The sequence below is a fragment of the Scyliorhinus canicula genome, chromosome 15, assembly GCF_902713615.1.
Source record: "Scyliorhinus canicula chromosome 15, sScyCan1.1, whole genome shotgun sequence".
NCBI classification, from domain to species: domain Eukaryota; kingdom Metazoa; phylum Chordata; class Chondrichthyes; order Carcharhiniformes; family Scyliorhinidae; genus Scyliorhinus; species Scyliorhinus canicula.
In genome coordinates this window covers 112,169,706-112,190,857 of record NC_052160.1, presented here as the reverse complement: position 1 = coordinate 112,190,857, position 21,152 = coordinate 112,169,706, and the positions used below count along the sequence as shown (strand labels likewise).

Below are 21,152 nucleotides of genomic sequence, written 5' to 3'. Positions count from 1 at the left end.
TTGGCGGCAAACATGGAGATGGTCCGGCAGTGGTGGGGGGAGGGACGGAGTTGGTGCAGGTGGAGAACACGTTGTGTTGGGGTAAACTTAAAGTTAAGGCCCTCTTCTGTTCTACCCAGCGAGGCATATGATGAGTCCAGTGGTGGCATTGTCCACAAAGATCTGAAAACAGCTGAGATAGCATTTTGGTGTGGGAGGCATGTCAGTACTGGCCGTATTTATGAAAATCACCGGTTCACCCCAGCAGGACTGGATGCGACATATAGGCGGTGGCATAGGGAAGGGGTGGAACAGGTGAGGGACTTGTTCATTGAAGGAAGGTTTGCAAGGGTGGGCGAGTTACAAGATAGATACCAATTGCTGGAGGTGGCGGGTTTCAGTTATATACAGTATGAGATTTTGTGTGGAAGGAGGTACCCTCGTTCCCTCAGATACTGGAGCACAATCCATTGGACAGGTTGTTCTCTCCAGACAAGTTGGGGGATGGGAAGATTGTGGATATTTATGGATGGCTAGTGAGCACAGGGAAAGCACCAATTGAGGAGATTCAGCGGAAGAGGGAGGGGGAGTAGGGTGTGGAGTTGGGGTGGAAGGTTTGGAGTAAGATAATGCATTTTGGAAGGTCTAATACAGGTAGGGAATATAAAGTGAATAGTAGAACCCTCAAGAGTATTGACAGTCAAAGAGATCTAGGTGTACAGGTCCACAGGTCACTGAAAGGGGCAACACAGGTGGAGAAGGTAGTCAAGAAGGCATACTGCATGCTTGCCTTCATTGGCCGGGGCACTGAGTATAAAAATTGGCAAGTCATGTTGCAGCTGTGTAGAACCTTAGTTAGGCCACACTTGGAGTATAGTGTTCAATTCTGTCGCCACACTACCAGAAGGATGTGGAGGCTTTAGAGAGGGTGCAGAAGAGATTTACCAGGATGTTGCCTGGTATGGAGGGCATTAGCTATGAGGTGCGGTTGAGTAAACTCGGTTTGTTCTTACTGGAACAAAAGAGGTTGAGGGGCGACCTGATAGAGGTCTGCAAAATTATGAGGGGCATAGACAGAGTGGATAGTCAGAGACTTTTTCCCAGGGTAGAGGGGTCAATTATAGGGAATATAGGTTTAAGGTATGAGGGGCAAAGTTTAGAGGGGATGTATGAGGCAAGTGTTTTACACAGAGGGTAGTGGATGCCTGGAACCCGCTGCCGGAGGAGGTGGTGGAAGCAGGAACGATAGTGACGTTTAAGGGGCACCTTGACAAATCCAGGAATAGGATGGGAATAGAGGGATACGGACCCCGGAAGTGTAGAAGATTTTTGTTTAGATGGGCAGCCTGGTCGGTGCAGGCTAGGAGGACCAAAGGGCTTGTTCCTGTGCTGTACTTTTCTTTGTTCTTTGTTCTAAGATAATGCACCAGGTGAATGTACTGTCTTCCTATGTTAGGATGTGTTTGATACAGTTCAAGGAGGTGCATAGGGCCCACGTGATGCGGGCTCGGATGAGCGGGTTCTTTCCAGAGATAGAGGATACGGGTGAGAGATGTGGAGGGGGGCCGGCAAATTGTATCCACATGTTTTGGTCATGTCTAAGATTAGTGGGCTTTTGGGGCCCGACATTCGAAGCATTATCGAAAATCGTGGGGGTGGAGATGTTACCAGGCCCACTCGTAGCAATTATTGGGTGTCGGATCTAGTGTCGGATCTACTGGAGCTGCTGGAAGAGAAGAGGACCAAAGTGATGGCCTTCACCTCTCTGATTGCTCGATGACACATTCTACTCGAGTGGAGGTTGGCGGAGCCACCGAGAGTGTCGGCGTTGTTGGGGGATGTAGCACAATTTCTTAAATTGGAAAAGATTAAGTTCGCCCTCAGGAGGGGTCGGCGGGGGGGGGGTTCTTGGTGAGTTGGATGTTGTTCTTGTCCCTGATTGAGGATTTGTTTGTTGCCAGAGGGTAGCGGTGGGGGTGCAGGGGGATGGGGGGGGGGGGGGGGGGGGGGGGGGGTCAAGGGAAGGAAAACGGAAAAAATGTCAATGTGGGGATTGTGTTATGTTCTTGAAAGTTTATGTGTTCATGTTTATGTACTCTCTGATGTGAATAAAAATATTTTTAAAAGGAATCAAGGCTGGAATTGCTCCCTGAAGATCCACAATGTTCCACTTAATTTACTGCTCCTCCAATCGTGAAACAGCCCGTGCTAATTTACACATGGTTTGAGTGATTTTCAGCTTTGATTAACAAGTGATGGATAATATTTGCAAAACCTAAGTGCCAAATAATCAGCATCGTAAACAATTGAATCATCAGCCATCATCCCCTGAATTTCAACTAAAGCATCACCTCGTCCCCCGTCTTCTTGGGGTCACCATTAGCCAGAAGGTGAACTGCACCAAATATATTTAACAAATGTGGCAATAGCAGCAAGGCCGAGTCTGGGTATTTTAATCATCTCCAGACCCCTCAAATTCTATCTAGAATCTACAAGGCTGAGGTAAGGACTGAATATGTGCAACTGCAACAACATTCAAGAAACATGACGCCATCGAAGACCTAGCAGATCATTTGGTTGGTATGCCTGCCATTGCACACAATATCTACTTGTTCTGCCACCAAGGCACTGTAGCCACAGTATGTTTTATCTACAGGATACACTGCCCTCTCTCTCCCCTGCAGACACCAAGAATGATAAGGGCAGTAATGCCATGGAAACAACATAAGCTCCAGGTTCACCTCCAAAGCACAGACAGTCAAGAAGAAGGCCCATTCCCATCTTTCTTCTCATGATAACAAGGGTTGGTCAATAAATGTGGACTTACCATCATCATCAACTCATGTACAAATAAAAAACGAATTGAAATTTGAAGCTGACAGAAAGTCGTAAATGTTTCTTTTAATCCCATTCCTAATTGCCCTTGAAGCGATAATGATGAGTTGCCTTAATAAACCACTTCAGCCTGTGTGTGAAGGTAACAAAGAAAAGTACAGCACAGGAACAGGCCGTTTGGCCCTCAAAGCCTGTGCCAATCATGCTGCCCTAACTAAAACAGAACCTTCTGCCCTTACTCAGTCCTTACCCCTCTATTTCCTCCCTATTCATGTACCCATCCAGATGCGTCTTAAATGTTGCTATTGTGCCTGCTTCCAGCGCCGGCCCTAGGGTTGCTGGCGCCCCGGGCAAGCTGAACTTCGGCGCCCTTGGGGGGGGGGGGGGGGGGGGGGGGCGGGGGGGGGGGGGGGGGGGGGCGGCGAGAGGGGGCGCCGAGGGGGGGAGCCCCGAGAGGGGAGGGGGGGGGGCGGACCGGGGGGGGGGGGGCGAGAAGGGGGGGGGCCGAGAAGGGGGGGGCGGACCGGGGGGGGGAGCGGACCGAGTGGGGCCGCCCTGGGGGAAGGCGGCCACCGCGCATGCGCTGGTTGGCACCGGCCCAACTGCGCATGCGCGGAACCCGAGTCTCTGGCGCCCCCTAGCACATGGCGCCCCGGGCGACTGCCCGAGTTGCCAGTGCCTTGAGCCGGCCCTGCCTGCTTCCAACACATCCTCTGGCAGCACGTTCCTGGCACCCACCACTCTCTGCGTGAAAAACTTTCCCCGTGCATCCTTCTTAAACTTTCCCCCTCTCACCTTGAACCCATGCCCCCTTGTAATTGACACTTCCATCCATGGGAAAAGCCTCTGACTATCCACTCTGTCTATGCCTCTCAGAATTTTGTAGACCTCTATCAGGTCTGCCCTCAGCCTCCGTCTTTCCAGTGAAAAACAATCCTAGTTTAATCAACCTCTCCTCATAGTCAACACCTTCAAAACTAGGCAACATCCTGGTGAACCTTCTTTGCAGTCTCTCCAAAGCTTCCACGTCCTTCTGATAATGTGGTGACCAGAACTGCACGCAATACTCTAATTGCGGCCTAACCAAGGTTCTTTATAGCTGCAACATGATTTCCCAACTCCTGTACCCAATGCCCCGGCTGATGAAAGCAAGCATGCCATATGCCTTCTTAATTACCTTGGCCACCTGTGTTGCCACTTTTAAGGAAAGTGGACTTGCACACCCAGATCCCTCTTATGTTAATGTTCCTCAGGGTTCTGCTATTTACAGTATAATTCATACCTAGATTTCATTCTCCAAAATGCATCCCCTCGCATTTGTCTGGATTAAACTCCATCTGCCATTTGTGTGCCCAAGTCTCCAATCTATCTATACCCTTTTGTATCCTCTGACAATCCTTGGCACCACCAGCAACTCTGCCAATCTTTGTCATCCGCAAACTTATTAATTTAATTTTCCACCAGATCATTTATATATACAGGGCAGCACGGTAGCATTGTGGATAGCACAATCGCTTCACAGCTCCAGGGTCCCAGGTTCGATTCTGGCTTGGGTCACTGTCTGTGCGGAGTCTGCACATCCTCCCCGTGTGTGCGTGGGTTTCCTCCGGGTGCTCCGGTTTCCTCCCACAGTCCAAAGATGTGCAGGTTAGGTGGATTGACCATGATAAATTGCCCTTAGTTTCCAAAATTGCCCTTAGTGTTGGGTGGGATTACTGGTTTATGGAGATAGGGTGGAGGTGTTGACCTTGGGTAGGGTGCTCTTTCCAAGAGCCGGTGCTGACTCGATGGGCCGAATGGCCTCCTTCTGCACTGTAAATTCTATGGTATACTACAGTACAAACAACAGAGGTCCCAGCACTGATCCATGCGGAACACCACTAGCTACAGATCACTATTTGAAAAACACTTTTCCACTGCTACTCTCTGCCTTCTATAACCAAGCCAGTTCTGTGTCTATCTAGCCAGCCCACCCTGAATCCCATGTGATTTTAGTTTTTGTACCAGTCTGCCATGTTGGACCTTGTCAAACGCAGTATGCAGTTCCAGACTTTTTACCCGGTGATGATGAATAAAGATGATGGGGGGGGGGGGGGGGGGGGGGGGGGGTGATTTACCGCACCTCCCCGCAGCGTGTATCTCGGTGGTTGGAGGCAGTCCGCCATGGGCAGTGGGCTGGATCTTTCTGGTCCCACTGCCCATGGCGGACAGCCTCAATGGCATTTCCCATTGAAGCCAACCCCTGCTGCCGGGAAACCCTTGTCAGGGATTTGCCATTGGCGGGACCGGAAGATCCAGCTGCCGGGAATGGCAGGAAAATCCCCCCGATATATTTCCAAGTCTGGATGGAGCATGACTTGGAGGGAAGCTTGGAGTTAATGGTGTTCCCATGTCCCAATTGCCCTTGTCCTTCTTAGGTGGTAAGGGTTGTCAATTTGAGAGGTGATGTCAAAGAAGCATTGGGGAGATACCGCAGAGCATCATGTTGATGGTATTCACTGCAGGCATGGTGGTCGCTGGTGGAGAGAGTAAAGGTTTATGGTGGTGGATGGGGCGCCAATCAAGAGTTTAGCTTTGTCCTGGATGATATTGAGCTTGAGTGTTCTTGGAGGTTCCCTCATCCAAGCAACTGGAGAAAGTATTCCATCACATTCCTGACTTCAGCCTTATAGATGGTGCAAAAGCTTTGGGGAATCAGGAGGTGAGCCATTTGCCACAGAATACTGAGTCTCTGACCTGCTTTTGCTTTCATGGTGTTTAATTGCCTGGTTCAGTGAAGTTAGTGGTTAATGGTGATGGTGGGGGGTTCAGTAATGTAATTGAGTGCTAAGGGAAGGTGGTTGGAGTCTTTCTTGTTGGAAGACAATTATTATCTGGAGTTTTACTTGGCACATACGAGCCCAAGCTTGAATGTCATCCATGCTTTGCTGCATGTGGACGCAGACTGCTTCGTTATCTGAGGAATTAAGAATAGAACACTGCGATCGTCAGTGAAAATCCCAACTTCTGACCTTATGATCAAGGTAAGGTCTTTGATGACTCAGTTCGATGAGTTCATCTTATGCGTATTTAATTAACTGTTGAGGAAGTCGGGCCAATGTGTGGGGCCCCTGGGATGGGACACATCTGGAAGTCATCAAGGAAGCAATGTCTGGCCAATTTCGATAGACAGGTCTCATGAAGATTTTAAATCTGTCCCCTGCCAGCAGGAATAACAACAGGGTCGGTAGGCAGGAGCGTGACTTGGAGCATGAGCCAGACAGTGATGGGACCCAAGGGAGCAGGTTCCAACATAAAATAAATATGAATGGTAGGGTTGCCAAACAAATGCTGGTTGCGGCGGAGAAGATTGAGACAGGCCTGGAGTTGAGGAAACTCAAGTAGTCCTTCTGGGGTCCAAGGGAGCACAGCTTCCAAGTAAAATTTTGAAACTTGTCTTGGTCTCAGCTGACCACTCCATGCAGTTCTTATTGGGACGGATGTTAGACTTGGCCCCTTGCAGGACTCCTGAATGCCAAAATTAAAAAGCTGTTGCAGCCCGTTGATGTCATGTTAAGTTAAGCCCCTGTCCTTCTGCAGAGGAAAACCTGGCTGACTTAAAGGTCAGTGAAGATAAAATGTGTGGAAACACTTTCTTCACTGCTCCCGAATTTGCAGGACGAATAGGGAACATTTGTAATGTTCTTCAATCTGCAGCAAAGAATCACACACAGTGAAAGAGCTTAGAATGTCATAAGAGCAAAGTGGTAGCAGGAATCAGTCTCAGAAACAAGGCCATATTGTAGGAAACAACTTAACTTCTGGCTCTAGCTCAAGGTCAAACCGTAAATGGGTGGATTTTGATTATTTTTTTCCAAGATAGCAATTCTGGTAAAGGCCCAGAAACAGTTCCAATAAAATTGAAATAGATGGAAAATCATGGGACGAAAATATCCCTGTGTTCCTAAAACATAATCCTGGCAGATAAAGTTTCTGTCAGACAGGTGGTTTTTGCAGAATCTAGACTTGGATTTAACTAACTTAAACCCAAAACGTTTCACAGGGGGATACTCACTGCAAAGATTCTCAATGCATTTGGTTCCATCTGGGCATTCACTGCAGGGAGTTCCTTTCTTATATGGATGTTGTCCGACTACGTTACCTCTATAAATAGAAATAAAGTTTGAGTGGGCTCACCAATTCTCTGATAAACATGGTGCACAGAAAGAAACCTAACTTTTACCACTTCAGAGCTGTGTGACTTTTTAAACGTGGCATCACAAAAGAGTAGATACAGTTGCTTTACAAAAGTACTCAAATAGAGAGAAGTGCTTCCAGTTTGTGTTAACACAACATGTAAAAACATACCGCAGGATCATAGATTTAGTTTACCTTGCAGAACTTAACTGTGAAAAGTAAAGTTGCCATAGTCCGAGATGACCACAGGGTGCTTTCCCCTTTGAGGAGGAGAGCTGACTGGTGGTGATTCAACCTGAGGATCACCACACTTCAGGCGAGGGGCGGGTTAGAAAAGACACGGGCAGCATGTGGCACAGTGGTTAGCACTGCAGCCTCACGCCACTGAGGACCCGGGTTCAACTCCCGGCCCTGGGTCACTGTCCGTGTGGAGTTTGGACATTCTCCCCGTGTCTGCGTGGGTTTCACCCCCACAGCGCAAAGATGTGTAGGCTAGGTAGATTGGCCACGCTAAATTGCCCCTTAATTGGAATAAAAATAATTGGGTACTCTAAATTTATTTTAAAGGTTTGAAAAGACAAGGGCCTTCATGGATAACCTCAGTCAGTACGGGAATTGAACCGGCGCTGTTGGCTGCGCTCTGCATCACGAACTAGCTGTCCAATCGACTGAGCTAAACCGACCCCCATAACCAAACAGTATTTGTGCAAAAGTAACACATATAGATTTTAACATGGCAGGATTAGAAATGGCTACCTGTAGAGATTTCAGTAATATTTATACTTACGGAGGCAAATAGTTGCAGACCAGAAGAGACATGTTTTTATATTCCAGGCCTTTCACTTCATCACAAGAATGACTACTGCAGCCCACTTTATTACTATTTGCCCAGATGACCTGCAAACATAGTATAATCACAGATTTTAAATAAATATGAATTTGAAATGTTTTATGGCATCAAATACAGTTACTAACAATAAACTTTAAATATAACATTTGTATGGGTTCTTCTTGTTGATTTCCTTAGTTCCTATTTCTTTTATTTTCTCCTTATTGTTTTTGGTCCATGGATAGTTGATTGAGACATACCTTTAAGAGCAGAGCAAGTCGTGAACTCGAAAGTTTCAAACTGCGACACCGTGTTACGAAGTTTTATGTTTGGAGCCAGAGAGCTCAGACTTTCAGGCACCCAACAGACTGGAGGGATTTGATTCAGTTGGCGAAGTGGCAACCATTGGGTTGGCCAGTGACAGTGTCTGACAACAGTCAGCGATTTGGTTCTGGCCAGGTGATGTTTCAAGCAGAATCTGGCAGAGGGCTCAAGACGCTGGAAGGAAGAAGATGCTGTGTTTTCTCCATCCCTCTGCCAGTGCTCTCAGTGAGTGCCTGTTTTATCCCATGCAAAGAAACCCAACGGTTCTGCAGTGAAGATTACAAGCAGAGGAAAAGGAAATACCCCAACGAAAGGCCTGCACTTGAGAAAGAAACTAACTGGAAGACGTCCATCTGAAACAATGACCCTTATATTTTTATTTTGTTTGTCTGTGTGTGTGTAGAGGGTGGGGTGAGTTGGAAAGGGGGGGGGGGGGGGTTGAAATCAGATAGCAGATACCAGTTGTATTTATTTTGTCTATTTAATTATAATTACTGTTAATTATAAAAAGTTCACTGTGTTTATATTTACAAACCTAGTGACTGTAGTTCTTGGGTAACAAAAGACCTTGGGTATTTAAAATAAAAATGAATTTCGCCCCTTTTGTGACTCTGGGTCAGGTGGGGCTGGAATTGACCGCACACTAGCCAAGGGATCCGTAACACATTTTTAAATTAGATGATGAACATTAAAATGTTTTCCTCCACCAAATCAATAATGTGGGTTCAGCAGCAATAATTTGTTGATCACTTGTTGTATGCACATAGTCCTGGATTTATTGACAATTTCCATTATTGTCAATCGCACTATGAAATACCATATTATAATGAACACAATGATCACCTTTGGTGGTTGGGGCTGGGCGGTCAGAGAGATATTTCTGAGCTTTTTCATAAATTGGCAAAAGGATCATTCTCTGGTTTTTGCTTCCCCAGAAGATTTTCTGGTTACTGGTTGTGAGAAGGCCATTGATAAGTTTCACGATGGGGGAACTCAAACTATCAAACCATGATGGTTGGGTTCACCAAGCTTTCATTTTTGTATGTTTCTAACTATTTAGTGAGACATTTGGCTATGCCTTTATTAGATTTTTCTTTCCAATTTTCTACTCCGATTCCACTCCTCTCTTGAGGTTGCTGACTGCAGTAAACTGATACTTCCAACATGGTAATTTCTCATGTGTAGGCCAGGCGCAGAGTATCAGCAAGTTATTCACCATGCTCTAATCACACGCCGGAGAATCCTGCTCGACTGGTGATCAGCAGCACCACCCACAGCTGCAGATTGGCTGGCAGACCTGGCGGAATTCCTCCATATGGAAAAGATCAAGTACACCATCCGAGGGTCGGAAAAAGGCTTCCTCAAAGCATGGAGGCAATTCGTTGGCCTATTCCAAGACCTGTTCGTAGCCAACAGCAACTAGGGAAAAAGCGAGAGACGAGAGAAAGCAGACAGAGGTACACAACTCTGAGGGGAAAGGGAGAGGAAGAGAGATGGAATCTCATGGGAACTACAGGGAGAAGTATTGGGGAAGGGGGGGGGGGGGGGCGGAAGGCCCTACCCCCCTCCCGAACCCACAAGGCCGGCAACAGAAAACATAAAAGGAAGTGGAGGGGTGTGGAAAGGGAGAATAGGAGCTAGGGGACAGAACTCCCTGAATGAAAGAGGGGGAATGCCAAGGAAGAGCCAGGGAGGAGGGGGGAAGCAGGAAGAGGGGAAAGGGGGGAGGAAACACCAAGAGCGATTGAATTTACTGCACTGCACGTGCTGTAAATATTGAATGTAAAGTTTTACCGTGTATAATTGAAAATGCCAATAAAAATATTCAAAAACAAAAGGTTATTCGCCATGAAGGGGCATCCCATTCAGTAATCATAGACTGATTTTCCAATTGCCGTTATTGGATATCGATCAGAAATCGTCCTTTCCTTCATCAGGTTGACAAAGACAGGCAGACCACCACAAAACAAAATCACCTGGCACAACCTAACCCATTGGCTCAGTGGTTGACCTGATAGTGTCTTTACCCGTTATACAGTGAGTTGGCAATTAGTAAATGAGTTTGTTTACTGGTACTGAGCTTTTAGTCAACTTACTGGAATTCTGTGTATGAGCATGCGTTTGTCCATTTTGATCAGTGACCAACCAACCAGTCAATTCATCCTGCATATTATCAATGGTTCCATGTGAATTAGGTAAAGTCGCCATAGCCCCAGATGAGGGGAGAGCTGACTGGTAGTGATCTAACCTGAGGATCAACACACCTCAGCTGAAGGGCACATCTGAGAAGGTGGTGCCTTCAAGAATAATCTCAACCGGTACAGGAATTGAACCCGCGCTACTGGGCTCGCTCTGCATCACGAACCAGCTGTCTAGCCAAATGAGCTAAACTGGCCTCATGTGGAGCAATGCAGACAGAGAGAAACTAAGAGTAAAATAGTGAGAAGTAGCTTCTTTAAAAATGGGAGCAGGGAAAGATTAATATTGAAATGATTCATTGTTGAGACCTATGACATATCCAAATGTTTAAAATTCAATTTTTCCTAATTGCTATTCATATTATACCTAAATTTGGTTCAAATAATCTTAAAATGCACCTTAGCTGTATTGAAAAACTTTAACTATGCCCTCTATCCAAATCAGTAAAGGCGATCTATTGATACATATAATACAATTTAAATTCTTACCTGCGTATAGTGACCACACATCTTTTGCGGAGTACAATCCATAGTCTCATATGTATAATCTGTAAATTCTGAATACCATTTCTTCACTGCTTCCTTCAGATCAAGTGGGCTGGTAACCACGTATAAATTTTCCCCAGTTGGTCCTCTCTCCTTATTGTGGCCCCAGACACATTTCTGGGCATATTCAGCAGCCATTTCTGCTAAATCGTTGTCCCAATTCTAAAAATGAATGAATTCATTGATGAACAACCACGAGTCAATGGGTTACCACAGAATAGGGACTTAATTGTAAATCACTCACTAAGTTAAGAGTTAAGGGAAATTCGGATTTGCTCCATCCGAATAGAAAAAAAACCCAGAGGTGTCTCCCTCATAAACGAAGGAGATAAATAAATGTGTTGCCGCAAATTAATCATCAAAATCTGCTAAATCAGAGCAAGGAATAGATAAAGCAATACCAGTCTGGAACAATGCTCATTCAACAGATGTGTGACACAATCAGTTGTAAATTGTGATGTTGGGTGATGTACAGATATTGTAATCCATGTATTTTCGGCTATACCTGGCATTAACTAAGACATTTCTACTTTGTCGTTGGGTCACAGGTAGCAAGTGCACATTACTCCCGGGTGTGGGGGGGTGTGGGTTGGGGGAGTTGGGGGGAGGGGGACTGACTGTGTTAGTGGTGACTATGGGTGATTCCTGATTCCATTTTGTTATTTGTTTATGTTAACATGCGGGCTAATGTTTGGGGGTTTGGTGGAAGGATGGGATTGTTGTTATTGATATGGGGATTGACATTCCACTTGTTACTGATTATTGTTTATTGTTGCTGGGTGTAAATTTGGGAGAAAATGTGAAAAAAGAGGAGAAAATTTAAAAAAAAGTAATGGTGACCATGAAACTATAATTGATTGTTGCAAAAACCCTGTTGTCCCTTAGGAAAGGAAATCTTCCATCCTTAATTGGTCTGGCCTATGTGTAACTCCAGATGCACAATAATGTGGTTGACTCTTGACTGCCCTCTGAAATGGCCGAGCAAGTCACTCAGTTCAAACGCAATTCAGGATAAGCAACAAATGCTGGCTTTGGCAGCAACCCCACATCCCATGAAAGAATAAAGAAAAAACACGACGAGCAAATATGAGGAACTGAAAGAATTAATATTCGTGAAAAAGTAGTACAGGAGCAATTAATAGGACTGAAAATTGATGATCTACATCCTAGAGTTTTGAAAGAGGTGGCTGGAGAGGTAGTAGATACATTGGTGATCATCTTCCAAAATTCTAGCAATTGTGGAATGGTTACTTCAGATTTGAATGTAGCAAATGTAATCCCACTATTTAAGAATGGAAGCAGTGAGAATATAGGGAATTACAGACTTGTTAACTTGACATCTGTACTAGGGAAAATTCTAGAATGCATTATAAAGAATGCGACAATTGGAAACTTAGAAAATAATGGTGGGATTGGCAAAGTCAACACGAATTTGTGAAAAGAATTCATGTTTGACAAACCTGTTTTGGATGATATAACTAGCAGAATTACAGAGATTAGGAATAAATGGGTTATTCTCATATTGGCCGGCTATGACTAATGAGGGACCGCAAAGATCAGTGCGTGGGCCCGTTATTTATAATTTATGTTAATGATTTGGATGTAGGGGCCAAATGTAATATTACCAAATTTTTGATGACACAAGACAGTGAGATGTAAGTTGTGAGGAGGATGTAAAAACTTCAAGCTGATTTAGACAGGGATGGGCAAGAATATGGCAAATGGAATATATTATGAAAAATGTGAATTTATCCACTTTGGTAGGAAAAACAAATGCAGAGTATTTCTTAAATGGTGAGAGATTATGTTGATGTCCAAAGGGATTGTGATGTCCTTCTTCATAAATCATTGAAAGCTAACATGCAGGTTTAGCAAGACATTAAGAAGTCAAATGGACTGTTAGCACTTAATGCAAGAGGATTTGAATATGGGGTTGGTCTTGCTACACTTATACAAAGCTTTGGTGTTCCCTGCACCTGGAGTATTGTGTGCAGTTTTAGTCTCCTTACCTAAGGATGGATACACTTGCCATAGAGGGAGTGCAACAATAGTTCACCAGACTGGTCCCTAGGATGACAAGATTGTCCTATGAGCAGAGATTGAGGGGACAGGGCTTCCATTCTCTATAATTTAGACGGATTTGTAGTCATTGAATTGAAGCATACAAAATTATTACAAGGTTTGACAGGGTAGATGCAAGAAGCATGTTCCCCTGGTTGCTGTAGCTGTGTGTGTGTGTGTGTGTGTGTGTGTGTGTGTGGAGGGGGTGGGAGGGGGCTGTTGATCCAGAGTCAGGGTACACTACAAAGTCTCCCCATAAAAGATAGGCCATTTAGGACTAAGATAAGGAGGAATTTCTTCACTCAGTGTGGTGAATCTTTGGAATTCTCTACCCCAGAGGGCTGTGGAGACACAGTCATTGAGTATCTTCAAGACAGAGATCTATTTCTAGATATTACGGATATTAAGGGATACAGAGATAGTGCTTGAAAATGGCATTGAAGTAGGAGATCAGCCATTATCTAGTTGAGGAGCCTATTTCCTCTGCTGCAAAATGGAAGAAGGTTGCAATTCCTATCCTCGGGCTTCCGCCTAGGACTCCGGTACACAAACAAGAGTTCTAAAATGAAGTTAGAAGCTCGTAAAACGACTCAAGGATGAGAATGACAGCACGGTGGCAGAGTGATTAGCACTGATGCCTCACAGCACCAGGGACCTGGCTTCGATTCTGACCTTGGGAGGCTGTCTGTGTGGAGTTTGTATGTTCCCCCAGTGCCTGCAAGGGTTTCCTCCAGGGTCTCTGATTTCCTCCCACAGTCCAAAGATGTGCAGGTTAGGTGGATTGGCCAAGCTAAATTGTCCCTCAGTGTCCAAAGTTTAGGTGGGGTTATGGGGGTGACGCGGGGGGGGGGGGGGGGGGGGGGGTCTAAATACGGTGCTCTTTTAGATGGTCGATGCAGACCTATAGGCAAAATGGCCTCCTACTGCACAGTAGGGATTCTATGATTACAAAGAAAGACAGAACAAACAGGACATTCTAAAGAGCTTCTCAGCCAAGTAAGTATTTTTGAAGTGCAGAAAGCTGGCAGCCAATTTTCAAACGAGACCTTGCAAACAATAATGATCTGATAACTGGTTTTAGTGGTGTATGAGGTTGAAGTGTTGGCAAAACACTAGAAGAACCCCATTTTGTTTTTCAAAATAACACCCTCATTTTTAACATCTTCCTAAGAGAGCAGAAAGGGTTTTGGTTTCATATCTCATCTGATCCTTCTTGGAGATTTCAATGCCAGAGTCAGGAAGAATCTCTGGAAGGGTTTGATAGGCAGGGAAGGAGTGGGGAAGGCAAATTCCAATGGAGTCCACCTCCTAACCAAAGGTCTAGAACATAAGATTGTTATAACCAACACCCTGTTCCATCAATAGACCTCATGGCATCATACATGGTCCATATACTGGCACTTGCTCGACTACATCATTATTCAGTCAATGATTCGCAGGAATGTCCACATAACCTATGTCATGACAGTTACTGGCAACTGCTGGACAAATCACCACCCCATTACCTTATTTAATCTACCATCTCCTTCAACCTGGTCCCCAAATAGCGAAAGCAATGGAAGCAATGCCGTAATAAAATTAACATCGTATGTCTCAAAGATTCCACCAAGGCAGCCCTTCTCAGTCAGCGCTTCACTGCCAACCGCTCAATCTCTCATCACCAGGAGCTCAGTGTGTCCATAGTGCCTGGATGATGCTAAATTCCACTATAACAAGCACCTATGAAGAGATCTTTTATATCTCCACTGGGAAACATCACAACTGGTTTGAGAAAAATGATCAAGAGGTACAGAATCTATTCAAGTATAAGTGAAGAACTTTCCTGGACTAGAAACTTGATCACATCACACGAGAAAAGCAAAAGTTTACAGTCAAAGGCAGTAGCACAGCATAGAACCTGTGACATAAAGAACAAATGTTGGGTGGAAAGAGTGTGGGAGATACAACAACCCACAGACACAAATGACATGCATGGTTTTTAGAGCGCTATCATGACCATCTTTGCCCCAAACACTTAAGGGCCCAGCTTGTTGAATGCCAATATGGAGGGGAGCTCAACAAGGACAAGAAGGGAGTCTATGCTCGCTGAGGTGAACATTTCAAAGAAATACTCCACCTAGATTCTGTCAATATCTGCAACATCCTCAACTCCATTCCTCAGTAACCCATCCAGCTCAGTTCCGGTGCTACCTTGGCCCTAAGCGAAGTTGAAAATTAGGTCAACAGCTGAAAAACAACAAGGCCTCTGGAGCAGATGGAATCTCTGTTGAAATTCTGAATTGTGGGATCTGGAGACACTGGGTGCAAAGTCTAAGGAATTGAGTGCTGAGGGGTGGTTCTGGGAATGCAGGGGTGTCTAGGAAGGGCTTATCTGTGGTCCAGCATGTCTAGCACTTTGGAGAGGAGCAGAGTCCAGCAGCTTTGCTGGTTGTGAATGTCAGGTGGAAATTGGGATCTACTGGGAAAGGAAGGCAGAATGGAGTGGGAGCAGAAACACCGGTATCTCCTTTTGATACACCAAGTGCCTGCAATGCTCAGAATGCACAGATCGCATATTGGGAAATTCCTCAAACTACAACAGTCAGGATCTAAGAATGTGATTGAAATGTCTTGAAGGTAAAAATATGCAGCTGACGCACAAATTTATGTAGAAGCTGAGACTTCATAGTTTTTTTATTAAGATATCAAAACACTGAAAAGCTAACTGAATGAATGTGGATATTGCTGTGAGATTTGTAAAGTGTATATGTATTTTGTGCATAAATAACTTGTTGCTGAAGACTTTTTTTAAAAAGCATTCTGAGTAAATTGATTGGTTGACTGACAAGTAATGTTGACACAGGAAAATGAAATGCAAAATGTAACAGGAATTAACAGTCGTAAAAGTTGGCACACAAGTGTGACAAAAACAAGACAGCACAAATTAGGTTTACAGACAGGAAAAGCACACAGATTTATATTTTATTAAAACAACTATCCGAATTGTCAAATCACTAAATGTTCTCGGAATCCTTTTATCATCGTTGCTGGAGCTTTTTAAAAATTATTTTAATTCCATTTAGTCCTTTCCACCTGACAACGTTGGACACCCACTTTACATTGGAATAATTTGAATGAACCAGCGTTGATGAAAACATACCTCCATAGTGTCACTATGCCATCATCCATTTCAGGTTGGGCACCTTCAGCATTGGCAGGATATAAACACTGAAAATTGGATTGGTGCCAAAATGTGGCTGACGGTTCCCAACCCTATTTCCTGCCCTCACATATCAGAATACTGTCCCCACCCAAAAAATATCCAGACCCAGGTCTGTATGAGATTTCCACCCACATCCATAGATTACAGGTCAGGTGGTTCAACTCTCACAAAGATGAGTATTACCCTCTCTCCCAACCCCATCGCAACAGGGAGATGCTGAGTTTATCACACTGACTGCAACTAGCTAAGTTTCTATAAGTAGCCTGCTCCCCCCTTAGGGGCTGGGGTCCCAGGGACACACACTGAGACAAACATCAACTGCTGTTGGATGATCGCAACTTGGTGAAAGACGCTCTTTGCCCAATATCTGCTGAACGTCCAGAGCAAAGGATTGTCTTCGACGGAGTGTTGCAGATTGGCACATTCCAAGGTCCAGGCCTATGCATTGAAGGATGCACTCAAGCACGGGACAGCCACCACCAAGACACAATGGGGAAAGACCACTGTGCAAGGCCTTTCTGCAAATGTACACCTAGGGGCTTGTAACCGGGTAAAACCCCTCAGTACTTAATCTTAACCGTATATAACTGTATTGAAGCACCGCAGAGTGTGTCATGAACGATGTATAGTTTGAAAATAATTGTACTCCCCATCATGAAAAATATTGAAATGTATTAAATGTTCTCATTACTGTCAGAGTGCATCTTGACCTCTGGAGAAAATGTGAAAAATCGTTTGTGTAATGTGTCTTTCAGAGATTTTATGAATAAGGTATATTTTTGCAAAAAGAAAAACCTGCTCCCTGTTGGTTAAGATCAAGTGTAGTATCTATTCTTATCAGTTTTTGCAAAGAACCAGTGGATATTCATGTGGATGATGGATTGAAGAACACAGCAGGAAAGAAGACAACATTCGAGCTCTGCGGCTATTGATGGATCTTCATGTAGGTTTAAGCCTCTGGCTTGGACTTCATGGCGGTACAGCTTAACACCCTAAGATATAGGAGCAGAGCCTTAGCTCAGTGGGCTAGAAGCTGGTTTGTAATGCAGAACAAGGCCAGCAGCGCGGGTTCAATTCCCGTACTGGCCTCCTTCAGTCTGAGGCTGTGCCCTCGATTTCTAGACTCTCCTACTAGTGGAAACATCTTCTCCAAGTCCACTATATCCAGGCCTCTCAGTATTCTGTAAGTTTCAATAAAACAGGGTGCCACATATGCACAAATCATCAGTGATGGAGGGCGAAAGAAGATCAACACAGAGGAGGCTTATGTACCCTCCAACACCAAAAACAAAGACACTGCTACATAAGATACTGCAAAAGGCAACGTGGAAGCCCCAGCAGAGCCTTACAAAACACCCCCACCTCCATCAGAAAAGGAAGATTCAATAGTGAGGCGGGAACAAAACAAGAAGGGCCCGAGCACACAGTGACCAGGGGAATACGCAAGCAGAAAACACTGAAGAAATTAAATGCTGATATTTTTGTGAACAGTAAAAAGTGGCAGCTTTCAACTGGCACTTCCACTGTTACCTCCTCCTCAGATGAGGGAGGACCAGCTGGCCGCTGTTGACAAAATAAGCGGCTAAGCACCAAATCAGTATGGGAACCACAGAGCCCCAGACCACAGACGATGGAGGCAATGGAACGCCCCGGGAACATCAACTACTGGTCAATTGGAGCAGCAATGCAACCCACGCACCCCAGACCCCGGAAGATAAACGCAAGGACGCACACCTGTTGCAAATAAAACACAGGAGCAGAAACATGCGAGTCGTAGATGAGCATGCAGACCCAACACCGACTGAGTGCAATGTAAGAACACCATGGATACAATACCACTACTCCCCCATGTCACCCAGTCAAAGTTGTGGACCTGAAGTAGATCAAGACTGTCTTCTCAGTTCTACACCTCTGAAACAGTTCGTGAACACCACAGATATGCAGAAACACACCCAGCAACCTGAATCTGCAACTGAATACACTCTGGACTCTGTGACTGGTAAATCTACTTTTTAAAATGGGTTTCAAAATTGCATCAGTTAACATGTGAAGAATTAAAGCTACTTCAAGATGTGTGGCTGACTTTAGTTATCTGCCCAAAGTTAAAGCCGACCTGATGTTCCTGCAGGAGTGTGAGATACCGCACCTCCGTAACTACACACGGTAGTCGAGCTGGTGGTCTCACAAGCCATCCATCTGGTCAGGAGGAAACGATTGTCAATCCTTCAGCCTGGATATTCTGCTACGGGGTGGCAACTTCACCATCACCGAAGTTGAGGAGGTGGTGGGTGGAGGCCTCCTTGTAGCAGATAGCACAGACAAAAACATTCACCTCAGACTGATTAATGTGCACGTCCCGGCCATAAAGAGTGAGCGGCTGGCAGGCCTTCAGCAGATCCCACTGCTGCTGGCCACTTCCAGGCCAATCATTCTGGGGGGTGACTTCAACAGCATTATCAATGTGGCTGGTTGATGCGGCAAACTGGACATCACCTTCAGACGCCTGATGGAAACAGTAAACGATGCCAAGCTGCACAAAGTCTTCTGCAACCCTGCCATCAGAGTGCAGCGCGGATACACATGGTCGCGGCCAGATGGGTCCGTCCACTCCCGGATAGACTTCTTGATTGTGTCCCGTGCGCCCACGGTCAGATCCACTGACATCAAGCCAGTGTTCTTCTCTGACCACTGCCCCCTACTAACCACCGGTCACCTTCTGTGAAACCAGAAGGTGGGCAGAGGGGCATGGAAGCTCAATGTGAAACTCTTGACCCCAGAGAATCGACAGAAACTCAAAAAGGGAATACAAGGTGAGAGAACGTGAAACCCCTCTGAGTTTCCATCGCTTTGGTGGGAAGCAATCAAGGCAACATCAAGAGGATTTTCACCGCCGAAAGGTGTTCAGAAGGTGAGAGCGAGAAACAAGGGCAGGGGGATGAAAGAGGACTCCAGAAAGACATGCAGAATCTGCTCAGGTTACAATCCATGGGGGTTGATGTCAAGGAGGAGCTCCAGAGGTGAAGAGCTAGAAAGCCTCGCTCTTTGCCTCAGAGGCATCCAAGATCATCTTCTGGTCCAGAGTCTGCTCTATGGAGCAGGATGAGACAAGCTCGTGCTTCGCATGGTGGCACAGTGGTTATCACTGCTACCTCACAGCACCAGGGATTCAGATTCAATTCCAGCCTTGGGTGACTGTGTGGAGTTTGCATGTTCTCCCAGTGTGTGCATGGGTTTCCTCTGGGTGCTCCGGTTTCCTCCCACAATCCAAAAATATGCAGGTTAGGTGGATTGACCATGATCAATGTGTGGGGTTACAGGGATAGGGCAGGCGAGTGGTCCTTGATAGAGTGCTGTTTCGGAGGGTGGTGCAGAGTCAATGGGCCAAATGACCTCCTTCTGCGCTGTAGAAATTCCATAAGGTGCACAGAGAAAGCTCTGTGATCAGCATTCTGAAGGAAGATGATGGTTCAGTAAAGCCATTTCAGTCTGATATGCTGAAGATCAGCAAATGCCCTGATGCAGAATGACCTGAAGCCAACAGACAGCACATCCTGCCAGTCCTTCCCGTCAACAGCGAGCAGGAGACGACAGAAAGTGAGAGAGTTTGGACAAAATGCTAACCCTGTATGAGCTGACAAAGGCTGTCAATCCTTTGAGACAAGTAAACCCCCCGGCAGTGATGGCTTACCAGCTTCGTCACTGTGGGACTAGATCGGCCCAGACCTGCTGGAAGTGTATGAAAGTATGATTCTAGACGGCACCATGTCAGAATGCAAGAGGAGAGGCATCATCGCCCTCATCTGCAAGTGGAAGGGAGAAAGGGGAGAAATTTGAAATTGGTGACCAATTTCTATGTTCAATGTGGACTATAAAATTCTGTCCAAGGTCTTCGCCAATCGGATCATCAACCGGATCGGCTCTGGAGTCAGAGATCCACCCTGACCAGGCCTGCACTGCAAACAGCAGGAAGATCTCTGATAGGCAATCATACTCTTGGTTATGTGCAGGAAAGGAGAGTGGACACCTGCCTCAAAGTCCTGGACCAGGAGAAGGCGTTTGACAGAATATTGCACACCTAATGATAGATGTACTCTCCAAAATGAAGTTTAGCGAGGGAATCCACAATTGGATCCAACTTCTCTGCACAAGTATCAGTAGAGCAGTTTCAATCAATCAATGGGTGGGAATCAGAATGCTGTCAGATCAAATCTGGAGTCCTACATTTTGTATAAAGCTTTTGCAGAGTCAATCATGAAAGATTTGGGCATAAGAGGAGTGACAATCCCAGGCAGCGGAGGCATTCCAGTCAAAGCTTCCCTGTACATGGACGATGTTGCCATCTTCTGCACAAATCTGAGGCTAATGTCCATCTGCGACCAATTTGAAATGGCTTCAGGAGCAAGGTAAATCGTGGCAAGAGTGAGCCCATGTTATTTGGGAACTGGGATGACTGATTCCTTGTCCCACTCCACCCTCAGAGCAGATTACATGAAGATGCTGGGAATAAGATTCAGAGTGGCTGGGGTGTGCACCAAAAACTGAGGCAGAAACTTGGCATGTGGGAGCGATACTCCCTCTCCATTGTGGGTAAGAACCTGGTCATCAGTTGTGAGGTACTTTTGGTGCTGCTGTACATGAGTCTGGCCCATACCCAGATCTTGTGCTGCAACAGTCACCTGAGCCATCTTCAAGTTCATCTGGAAATCAAAGATGGATTGTGTACGAAGGAGCACCATTTATAAATCTCCAGATAAGGGAGGGAGAAATGTACCCAACATTGGCCACATCCTGATGGCCACCTTTGTGTGTGGCTGCATCAAGTTGTGCGTAGATCCTCAGTACGCAAACACCAAATGTCACGACGGTATTGAGGTTCTATCTGTCCCCAGTGTTGTGAAGGATGAGTCTGACCATGTTGCCATGGAACATCCCGAGTAGTTGGACCATGCCGTATCATCTGTCCATCATGAAAAAATTTGCGCAACACCTTTGACCACGAAGT

At 45.6% G+C, this 21,152-nt stretch overlaps 1 protein-coding gene across 3 annotated transcripts in view; it reads right to left on the bottom strand.

Annotated features, from left to right (window-relative positions):
• Positions 1–21,152, bottom strand: part of LOC119978342 (peptidase inhibitor 16-like) — a 54,434-nt gene that overhangs the window by 11,546 nt on the left and 21,736 nt on the right. For all 3 annotated transcript variants that reach the window (XM_038819915.1, XM_038819914.1, XM_038819913.1), the window contains exons 2-4: positions 10,831–11,049; positions 7,778–7,887; positions 6,869–6,957 (exon numbers count right to left, since the gene is read on the bottom strand). In XM_038819915.1, the coding sequence (XP_038675843.1) occupies positions 6,869–6,957; positions 7,778–7,887; positions 10,831–11,049 (418 nt within the window). The remainder of the gene's footprint in view (positions 1–6,868; positions 6,958–7,777; positions 7,888–10,830; positions 11,050–21,152) is intronic.